General features: G+C 42.8%; 1 protein-coding gene across 1 annotated transcript in view; it reads left to right on the plus strand.

The window, feature by feature from the left end:
* Arid4a (AT-rich interaction domain 4A) overlaps window positions 1-11,702 on the plus strand; it is a 72,759-nt gene that overhangs the window by 53,273 nt on the left and 7,784 nt on the right. Inside the window, exons 17-21 of the mRNA XM_031356443.1 lie at window positions 762-959; window positions 3,623-3,707; window positions 4,711-4,852; window positions 6,980-8,113; window positions 8,264-8,368. Coding sequence (XP_031212303.1) covers window positions 762-959; window positions 3,623-3,707; window positions 4,711-4,852; window positions 6,980-8,113; window positions 8,264-8,368 — 1,664 coding nt within the window. The remainder of the gene's footprint in view (window positions 1-761; window positions 960-3,622; window positions 3,708-4,710; window positions 4,853-6,979; window positions 8,114-8,263; window positions 8,369-11,702) is intronic.

Genomic DNA, 11,702 nt, shown 5'->3' on the forward strand with positions numbered 1-11,702 from the left:
AGACCACGTCTGAAGCTTTGAAATTCGCAAAATACCTCGCCGCCGTTGAGGCAGTGATACACTTTATAGGTGTGGTTTTAAAATATTGCTGGGCTTTTCATATGAGTCCCCTTTATGTTTACTTACCGAAACAAAAGTTGCTGGGAGGGGAATCAGAAATAGAAACCAACACATATGTCTAAAGCTCTGGTTTGCCATCGCTCTCCTGTAATTTCAGTGGTAGCCTCATTTAAAGCAGAGTCCAGGCGAAGAGAGGGTTACCAAGGGAGGTAGCCTTGGTTCGTTATGTTACCCACCAAACAGTCTTGCTAAGAAAGAACTGTTGTAAAGTGAGAAGACAGTAGTGCTAAGGTGGACTTAAGATAATTAGTGGCAAGAATTTACAAAACAGCTTTAGAAAGTTGTCACAGGTAAGGTGGCATTTGGATGAATCCTGACAAGCATTCTAGGCATATGGTTTTTACTTTTTTGGTTTAGAAGTGATTTGTTTATTGGCTCTGCATCATCATTCACTGTGATTCTTGATGGGCCTTTAAGAACAACGGGCTTACCTTTGTGCAGTGTACCCTTACATAATAAGCTCCTTAGTAAATAGTCCACGGATCTCCTCCTCCTCATCCTCTTCCTCCTCCCTCTCCACCGATATGTCACCAAGGTTAAACTCAGGTTGTAAAGACATGACGTGCTGGATTTCTTCTCAGTTCTTCGTTTGCCCTCCACTGAGTTATCAGTAGCGTTATCCATGTTGTAATTCACTGCAGGGAAGAAACTGAAAGCCGGTGCGACTCAGAAGGGGGGGAGGATGAGGACAACACTGAGCCCTGCCTGACGGGAACCAAGGTGAAGGTCAAGTACGGACGAGGCAAAACGCAGAAAATTTATGAAGCCAGCATCAAAAGCACCGAGATGGATGATGGAGAGGTTTTATACCTGGTGCATTATTATGGATGGAATGTCAGGTAAGCGGTAAAGCTCTTCTCTTAGGGGGTTCAAAAAGAGCAGTGTTGTATGGAGCCCTTGTGTGTTTACAAGGCATGCCTCGGTTCTAAATGTTTGAGGACTTTGACTTTTGCACTGCTTTATGAACTGTCAGTGCCTCCCACCAGAGACCAGAAGGATCTACCCTTGAAACAACTGAATCTATTACTCTTTTATACCAAGGCAGACAGCAAGAGAGGAAGCCATAGGACTGAGTCTGTGAAAGCTCAGGGCCCCACCTTAGGAACTAGGGATAGTACAGGGTTCTGAAAACCTTGCAACGCTGCCAAGGAGTGAGGACACAATTCTAAGCTACCCATGCCTCTCTCTGTTTCCTTTCTCAGAAATCAAGCTAGTGTCAAGCACTGCAATAGTTTTGAGTTGGCTAAGTAATTAAAATCTGTGTTGGTCAAGCCTTGGGTTTGAGCTTCTGTTATGTGGTAGGTTTAAGAAAGTCTTTGTTCTGTGCTGACACAGTCAGGAAGCTGATGTAATTCCATGATTGGTTTTCTTAATAAATCTTACCTAGAAGGATAGATGGCTAGATCAAAGTTAATTCTATAATTGGTAAAGAAGCAGAAGTGACTCATTAGTCAAGGGAAAAAGGATATTTTGCCGGTTTTGTGGCTTGGACAGTGTCCCCTGTTTTTTCTGTGTTCAGACATGATTAGGGAGATGTCCTCTTTCTGTTTTGATCCCCCATGAGCATGAAGCAGACTTGTCTGTGCAATTGCTTCCATTCAAGGGAAGGACAGCTCAGTCTGGCCTGGAGAGTCAGAGCAGCTTCAAGCAACACTGAGGCTTGGTGTTCTAGGTTTTTCTCCTCAGCCTTTTGAATGTGTGTGGGGAGATGTCTGCTGCTCTGCATTCATGTGGAGCCACACTGCCCCACACCTTTTGAACATTCTGGGTGTGTGCTCAGTTCCCTCCTCTCCAGATTGGGGGGATTTGAGTTCTTTATAAATGAGTTGTAGAATTATAATACCCATGTTACCTAGAGTGTGAAGTGCATAGAACAGTGCCCAGCACATAGTGTTAGCTGTGTTAGTGCTCTGTGTTAGCTGTTTGCAGTCTGTTAGAGGGTCTTAACTAAACGGAGTCTGTAACCTGATAATGTTGGGAGAGGGATGGTTTCCCAACTCTGGCAGCTGCAGCATGTTAAATCCATTCCCCTCAGGTTCAAGTTTGCTTACAGCCGTCTACTCAGCTGTGTGCGTATCCCTGTTGTGTTTCTAGGATTTCTCTTCCTGTCACCCTTCTTATGTTCTCAGAGGTTTTCCTTCATGTCTACCCGGTAGTGCTCGGTAACATGCTAGTATAATTCTGGCTTTCAAAGAACCCTTGTGATTTCTAGATAATTTAGTTCTATTTCTAAAATGGGAACATCTGTGTGAGAGGATCCCTAATGTGGCCGTTAACACCTGCCTGACACACCACTCAGACAAGGCCAGCGAGGACCATGCCGAGTTCCTTAAGATAGGCCTGCTCTTTGTGTCTGATGTGTCCTGGGAAATTCAGGAGTAAGATGTTTTCTTCTTTTTAGCCCTAAATCAAGTATATATCTTTCTTCCTGCACTTAGCAGATTGTATTTAATTATATTGTATATATATTTTCTATATCAGCATGTGAGCAAGGTCTTGTTCTATCTATTCTCTGCATATTTTATAGTGCTTGGTATATTAGTAGGCCCTTAGTAAATGTCCAAATTAAGAAATATTGATATATAAGGTATTATTAGCCTTCTCTGTTCCAAAGAGTTTAGCTGTTGGGTGATCTGTGAGAAAATGGTTTTTCAGCTGTAGTGCAGCATCGTGGAATCAGGGCAGCTAAGTCCTGTACAGATTTGCGCTTTTCCCTTCTCCATGGCTATGAGTCTACAGTGTTATGGAATATGAATAGCTGTGTACTTGTATAATGCAAGAAGTGTTATTTTAGTTCTAGACAGTTTAATCTATTTGTCTCTTTACTAGCAATAGGAAGAATTATGTTGAAGTTCAAGTGTTGACAATGTTTTGCAGAAAGGTACAAGAGAAGTGGGTCTTCAGCTTGGGCTAAAGAAAACACGTGTAGATAAAGAAAGTTAAATTTAATACAACTATCTCTAAACTTCAGTCTTAATAGTGACATACTTAATAATAAAGGTTTATTAGAAATAATAGATGCTAGAGCTCTGGGGCAGACAAGAAAAGGGGACTTGATAAATGGTTGGGAGCTGATTATTTGCAAATTGACATCTTTGTATTTTCAGTTGGATGAATTCTAGAATAAAATCTGTTCCAATTTTGAGAATTGAAAATAAAGCACTTCAAATAGTTTAGAATCAGGAGCTTACCCACGCAGTCCTCTCTCTAAACCTCTAAGAAGCTCTTTTTTCCCCCCAAGTTGAGGTTTCTCTGTGTAGCCTTGCCTGCTCTGAAACTCTCTCTGTAGACCAGATTGACCTAGAACTCAAAGAGATCTTCCTGTTTCTGCCTCCCTCCTGGTGCTGGGATCAAAGGCATGTGCTACCACTACTCAGAAAGAACAGACGTTTTATCTCATTGCTGGAGGGTGTGTGTGTGTGTGTGTGTGTGTGTGTGTGTGTGAATGTGAATATATTTCACATAGGGTATCATTGTGAAAGGTGAACCTTTTTTCTTTAAGATACGATGAATGGGTAAAAGCTGACAGGATAATCTGGCCCTTGGACAAAGGTGGACCAAAGAAAAAACAAAAGAAGAAAGTTAAGGTATGGCCATACATTCATAACACTTATAAGTGTGGGGATTATTCACATATTTGTTCTGTTAGATTCTGTTTTTTAATAGTTTTACCTTCATAGAAGGCAGAAATAAAATAAAAAGGTACAGGAATTTCCAGTGTGCCCTAAGTGGGTATGGTGTTATGCACAGTCGGCCCCTTACCCTCACAAGAGGGGCCCATTTGTTTTTTGTTTGTTTGTTTTAAAGATGTATTTATTTATTTTATGTGTATGAGTACACTGTAGCTGTACAGATGGCCGTGAGCTATCATGTGGCTGCTGGGAATTGAACTCAGGATGGCCCCGCTTGCTCTGGCCCCACTTGCTCCAGAGTAATATACTGTAGCTGTCTTCAGACATACCAGAAGAGGGCGTCAGATCTCATTACAGGTGGTTGTGAGCCACCATGTGGTTGCTGGGATCCGAACTCAGGACCTTCGAAAGAGCATGAGCCATCTCGCCAGCCCCCGAGGGGCCCATTTGTTATAGTGACAAACACCCATAGTTTACATTGGGGTAGTGTGTACATCAGAGATGTAAGACTTCACTGGGTCTCTGTGCCTTTAGTAGGTTTGGGCAGATGTGTAATGCCATTATCCATCCTTAGAACCACACAGAGGACTTCGTCACTCTGGAAATCCACTGTTCTCCTCTTCCCTCCACCTCCACAGTGTCAACCCTGTCTGCTGGCCCACTGTACACTTGCCCACGCCTTCTATCCGGTTCCTGCTGTAGAGGTCTGCCTAGTGTTTTGTCTGTTTCTGATGCCTTTCATTCCCTCTGCAGGAAATGAGGAGCCAGGGGGAGTGATTCTATTCAAATGAATAGGTTAGAAAACTGTTCTAGATCTTTCTATAAGTGCATACTAGTATTTTACATTTAAATTAACTGACCTTTCTGTTTTGGAGTTAGTAGATTTTCTTAGAGACAATGGAATGTTCATGCGTGAAAGGCATTGGCCTTTCTCATTAATTTTGTTGTTGTTACCCAGAATAAAGAAGATAGTGAAAAGGACGAAAAGAGGGATGAAGAGAGGCAGAAGTCCAAACGGGGAAGACCGCCTTTAAAATCTACTTTTTCGCCTAACATGCCATACAGTTTATCTAAGACGTCAAACAGTGAAGGAAAATCAGGTACCAGAAATACCCATGGCAACATACCTCTGTCCGGTGAAACAGAAGGGGCTCAGTTTTGAGGGTTGCTGACTTTTAACCTATAAATATATAATGTACACACACGCACACGCGCGCGCGCGCGCGCGCACACACACACACACACACACACACACACACACACACACACACGCACCACTGAGCAATGGGACACATTCTAAGGGGGCCTCATCATTGCATAAATGTCCTAGAGGATGCTTTCTGAACTAAGGGACTAGTGTCCCTAGGTGACAAGAGCTTAATAGAGCCACAGTTATATGCAGCCATCACTGACCAACTGTATGGCCCATGATTACTAAAACAGCTATGTGGCCTACAATGGTCACTCAGTGGGAGTCATAGCAGCTTATCTTGGTTTGTAACCTAGTATGATTCAAACTACAGAATGTAATTGGCAGCTAATACTTATTTTGTGGTATATTTTAGTTTAAACTCGAGCGATATTAACCCAGGATGCCGGCTGTCATAGGATTTTAGATACAACCAGTATAGCTGTAGGGAAATGAAACAGTCCTTGAATCCTAGTGTGTGCTGGGCTCTGCTTTAAACCACCTGTAAGGTCGGCACCTTAATCCTGTTAACACACGTGGGAGCTGTCGAGAGCACAGGCTAATGGGCATAGAAGTGCTTGTGTTGAGCAGAGCGGAGCAGATTTTACTCTGCTTTAATCCCCTTCACTTTCTCATCTTTTTTTCTATGTCATTTAAGAGATCTTAAATGGTGGTATTAGAAAATTACTCTCCTTGGAGAGAAAACTCCTGAAGGACAGGTGTGCCATCAGCTGCAGTTCCTCCTGCTGCCACCCGCTGGCAGGTCACAATCATACAGGAAACCATACAGGTGCAAGGTTTTTTTGGAAGTACGTGCTGTTTCTTAGGAGGCCTGTGCTGGTGCAGTGTTCAGCCTACACCACCGTCCACATCAGAGTCAGAACTGCCTCACTGGAGAAGGTTGACGTGAGAAAATGGAATTTTACATTCCACTTTTACTAAAACCACAAAACGTGTGTACTTTCTAACATAGTCACTGAGGGGACTGAGAGGATGACTGGGCAGTAAGAGCACTTGCAGCTCTTCCAGAAGCCTGGGCTCCAGTACTCAACACCACATGCTTTCCTGATGTCCGGACCTCTAGCCCCACGGTGTCTGCCTCCTCTTTTGGCCTCCATGGGCACCAGGCATGGGCACAGTACACAATATATATGCGCATACTCCTGTTCATCAAACAGAAACAAATTCTAAAAGGAGGCAAACCAACAAGCAGAAAACATAAAACTTTGTCAAGTATAGTGGCAGTGCACATCTTTCATATCAGTACTTGAGAGGCAGAGGAAGGGGGATGCCTCTACTTCTACTGATACAGGTCAGGCTACACACTGAAAACCCAATGTTGTCTTTAAAAAAAAAAAAATGAACGTCTTCAGTGTTTGCCTTTCTAAAGTTCTCTAGGGAAGGTGCAAGCAATACAGGGATAGTTTTTACCCTGTGTAGTTTTAAAGTTTTGGACTGCTGCCTTAGTGTCTGAAAAAATTCTCTGACAGAAAGTGAGTCACTTGTCTTGCCAGCAAGTGTCTTGCCCATACTTCGACCATTTAAAGTATGGAGAATTCACATTGTTTATTTTAATCCAGACTAATTTTAGGTAGAATGTCATATTCCTCTGGGATACAAAGTAGTTAATCTTTGTAGTAAGTCCGGTCAAGTCACTTAACATACTAGCTTTGTATCTTTGTTTGTTTCATTTTTTTATTTGTTTGTTTGTTTGAGACAGAGTTTCTCTGTGTAGCTCTGGCTGTCCTGGAACTCACTCTGTAGACCAGGTTGGCTGGGAACTCAGAAATCCACCTGCCTCTGCCTCCTGAGTGTGGGAATTAAAGGCGTGTGTCACCATGTTGTTTATCCTCACGGTTTTATTTCGGCCCTTCCCATCACATTTTAGCACAAATTATGATTTAACTTTTTATAAAAAAAAAATTTATAGAGATTCAGAAGTAAATAAAGGATCTTGTTTCCACTTAGTAGGATTATCTGGTATTACACTGGTATTTCATATAATCGATCATCTGTGCAATGTGCTGTTTTCTTACAGACTCTTGTTCATCTGATAGTGAAGCAGAAGACCAGCTGGAGAAGAGCTCAATAAGTGAAGAACTTTCTCCTGACATTAAAGAAGAATTAGAAAAAAATGAAAATGTACATGATGATAAACTAGACGAAGAAAACCCAAAGATTGTACATATGTCAAAAGAAAATGACAGGACTCAGGTGCAGCCCTCAGAAGCCCCGACAGCAGAGGCGGGAGACAGCGATCAAATCATGCATATTTTTGGAGACAAAGTGGAGCAAGTAGAAGATCTTAAGAAGCAGGTGGAAAAGTCCCCTAAAGGAAAGGGAAGGCGCAGCAAGACGAAAGACCTTGCCTTAGAACTTAGAAAGATTCCGCCTTTCGGCCAAGAGGAAGCAGGCAGCGAAGCTCGTGAGGACGTTCATAGCCTGGAGTTTTCTTCACTAGAATGTAAAAACTTTTCTTCTTCTACTGAAGATGACGTCGACCAATCTGAGAAAGAAAAAAAGTTGAAACGGAAAATCCTGGGGCAACAGTCCCCAGAGAAAAAGTTAAGACTTGAGAATGGCATGGAAATGACAACTGGGGTGTCCCAAGAGAGGTCTGACGATGGCTTGGGAGCTGAGGGCATGAAAGGCGCACATGGGGAGCAGCACTTTGAAACAGAAGGTGAAGGGATGCCATCGCTGACAGCCGAGCCCGACCAGGGCCTCCAAGAACTGACTAGTGAAAAATCTGACAGTCCAGCCGAAGAACCTGTGCACACACCACTCAAAGAAGAGGAGGACACGATGCCTCTGATCGGGCCTGAAACCCTGGTTTGCCATGAGGTAGACTTGGATGATTTGGATGAAAAGGATAAGACCAGTATTGAGGATGTGGTAGTGGAAGGCTCCGAGTCTAACTCTCTGGGTTCCGTTCCGCCTGCCCTACCTCCTGTAGTACAGCATAACTTTTCCGTAGCTTCCCCACTCACTCTCAGCCAAGACGAGTCCCGAAGTATAAAGAGTGAGAGTGATATTACAATTGAAGTTGATAGCATTGCCGAAGAATCGCAAGAAGGCCTCTGTGAGAGGGAATCAGCGAACGGGTTTGAAGCCAACGTTGCCCCTGGTACCTGTAGTATAATTGTACACGAGCGAGAGAGCAGAGAGAAGGGTAAGACCCTAGGGGAAACGAACAGTTCAGGGGTTGGATATGACAGAGCTTCATGATTGTCTTTTTAAGAAAATAGTGAAATGGCGTGGGCAGGTGTGCCAACTGTGCCTCTGCTTTTGCTTTTGTTTTCAAGCTTTTCCTTTATTTCAGGTCAGAAAAGGCCAAGCGACGGAAACAGTGGATTAATGGCAAAAAAGCAAAAGCGAACCCCAAAGCGGACGAATGCCTCAGCCAAAAGTGAGAAGAACGGAGCAGGTGGGTGCTTGCCGGCTCTGCTGCCCATGGTTGTCTGCCCTTGCTTGTCTGACCTTGCTGGTGCTCGCCGTTGCTGGTGCTTGCCCAGCACGGACTCAGGGATTGATCATTTGAGTCAATCCAGAAATGAGTGAGGTTTATTATGTTCTGAAAACAGTTTCATTCTTTCTAGTGTGTCTGTGTGTGTGTGCGCGCGTGCGCGCGCGTGCTTGCGTACACACACGTACACACACATACACATTTGTGCTCACATTTGAGTGTATGGCAAGTGTACGTGGAGGTCAGAGAACAACCCATGCGGTCACTTCTCTCCTCCCATCTGTGTGTGGCTTCCAGGGATTAAACTCAGATGTGGAGGTTTGCACTGTTAGAGCTCTACCCGCATTCCTGCATTCCACCTCACCCCCTTCATTTTAATCCAAGGGCTCTACCCGCATTCCTGCATTCCACCTCGCCCCCTTCATTTTAATCTAAAGATGCCTATTAGTTTTAGCAACAGCTAAAATTATCACTTAATAGAAAGCAATTGAAAAATAAGGCATTTCAGAGTCTTCAAAAAAAGAAAAGGTTTGTTGTGGTGTTAAAAGTCTGCAAAACTTGCGTTTATACTGGGAGTATACTCCTTTTAGTCAGAAAAGCTGATTTATAATTACTATAGAAGTATTTATTTTATTTCATGTATATGAATGTTCTGAGTACATGTATGTTAATGCACCATGCACCTGCCTAGTACCCATATTGTTTAGAAGAGAGCACTCAATCTCCTGGAAATAGAGTTACAGATGCTAGTAAGCTGTCACGTGAGTGCTGGGAATTGAACCTGGGTCTTCTACAAGAGTAGCCAGTGTTCTTAAATGCTGAGCCAGCTCTTCACCCTATAAGTAAGTCAGTTCTCATTAAAAGAAAGAACAGTAAACTGGTATAAATGGATTAGATTACATGAAAAGCAAACTTCTTTATGAATAAAATTAAATAGTAGAAATAAATCTGGTTGATTTTTGACGAGTTTATTACTAGGCCATGCTTTAAGTAAAATAGCTCTCAGAAGCTCTGGCAGCTCTCCTGGAGTATGTAACGAGATAAACGTCACAAGAGACTGCCTGCAAACAAGGTAAAGAGACAAACGACACCTGAACAGTGTCCTCCAATCCGGACAGCTGCACCATGGCACATGTGTCCAGTGTTTAACACCACCCACAAAGAAGGGCATGGTTGGCTTTTACGTTTGGAATGGGTCTTCTGATTAATAAGGTTGTGACAAAGGATGGAATGAGAGATATAGTCAGTAAAATTAATAGGTTTCAGTGTGATTTGTGTTGTCTAAGGGCTTAATTAACTTAGATACGGAACATAGGCCTAACAACAGAGTATTAGAAGAATTTGGGGGAATTTTGAGTTGTAGGTGCTCAGTGTGGTGTTTACAAGAGAGTCTCTTTTCACAAGAGGATGAGGCTGCTGTGGGAAAGTAATGAAGATGAGAAAAGAGCCAGAGAATTGGCTCAGCCTGTCCAGTGCTTGTGGCTCAAGCATGAGAACTGACATTTGATCCACAGATGTAAGATGCCAGGTGGGCTTTTGCAAACCTTTAATCCCAAGGCTGGGAAGTGAGACAGGCAGGTCAATAGGGTTCACTGGCTAGTCAGCTACTAGTGAGAGATTCTGTTTCAGAAAATGAAGTAGACAGTTTCTGTGGAATAAAGCCTGAGGTTGGCCTGGCATACATACACATCCACACATATCTCCATACATATGAATACACACACAGAGGGATTAAGATGTTGAGTTAGTCCATGATGAACTAGAGGTACAGCCAGAAGTAAAGGTCAGAGTGACATTATAGCTTTCTTTTCAAGAAATTTAACCCTGAAGAGATGGAAAGAGGTTCCTCCCAAAGGGAGCCCACCCACCCCCACCCACCCCCACCATCCCCGCCCACATACACACATACACACACCAATCCCCAAGGATGAGGTAGAACTAGACTCTGGAAATAAAGGCCCCAACAATTGAAGAACGTGGATATTTGATATAAGGGTCTTTATCCCAGGGGACCTGAGAGTAGAACATTATACAGCAAACTCTTCTTTTGAGGACAAATAGTAATCAAAATGTAACCATTATAATTAAGGCCCAATAAGAGGCCAGTGAGATGGCTCAGCAGGTAAAGCACTTGCAGTACAATCCTGGCAATCTGAGTTCTGTGCCCAGAACCCACATAGAACTAGGACTTCCACATGTCCTCCACAGCATGTGCCTGTAGCTCTTCCTCCACATCCTACACACAAGAATAAGGTTTTTCTTAAGGGTAGTAAAGTCAGACACAGGAAGCAGGCTGGGAAACTGAGTGTGTGATCTTTGCCCTTTGAGAGTAAAGATAGGGTAAGGGTAAAAGGTATATGCCTTGAAAAGATGGTAAAATAAAATTCCAGTTTGTTTTTATGACCAGAACATCTCTTAAGATAAATTGGTGAGGGGGAGGCAGAGGTGCAAATGAATTCTCTTTTACATCAATTGAGCATAGACCATCATGCGTTTAATCATAACAGGCAGCTGAGGCAGGAGAATATAGAATTCCAGTCTAGGCTGGGCTAGATACTGAAGAAAAGAAAAAATGTTGGGCAAATTTACAAGATCTACTTGTATACTTCATATACATACTCGGGTTGGCTGTATGTTTTGAGTTGGATTGTTTGTATGTTTTATTTCAGCGTACATGAAGCTTTAGAATATTATTTTGGTTTTTTTGTTTTGTTTTGTTTTTTTGTTTTTGGTTTTTTTTTTTTCGAGACAGGCTTTCTCTGTGCAGCCCTGGCTGTCCTGGAACTCACTCTGTAGACCAGGCTGGCCTCCAACTCAGAAATCCACCTGCCTCTGCCTCCCAAGTGCTGGGATTAAAGGCGTGCGCCACCACTGCCCAGATGAATATTGTTTGTTTTATAACCCTGGTTTTCCGTTTAGTAACATAGTAGATCTTTAATCATTATTTTGAATTGTAGCTTATTCTTTTTAATTTTGGAAAGAGTGCCTATATGCCACTGTGTGTGTGTGTGTGCATGCATGTTGTTTGAGTGTGTATGTGTTGTATGAATGTGTATGTGAATGTATGTATGTGTTGTGAGTGTGTGTATCTCAGAGCATACCTTGTGGGAGTCAGTTCTTTCCTTTCATCTTGTATCTAAGATCAAACTCAAATCCTGGCAGCAGTGTCTTTACCTGATGAGCCATCTCACCAACCCTGTAGCTCATACTTTAGAGAGTCAAAATCAAACAATGGGGGGGAAACTTTAGCAATATCCATTTTAAAGCTAGCAATATTCATTTTAAAGCAATTCTT

The sequence above is a fragment of the Mastomys coucha genome, unplaced genomic scaffold (assembly GCF_008632895.1).
Source record: "Mastomys coucha isolate ucsf_1 unplaced genomic scaffold, UCSF_Mcou_1 pScaffold6, whole genome shotgun sequence".
Lineage (NCBI taxonomy): Eukaryota > Metazoa > Chordata > Mammalia > Rodentia > Muridae > Mastomys > Mastomys coucha.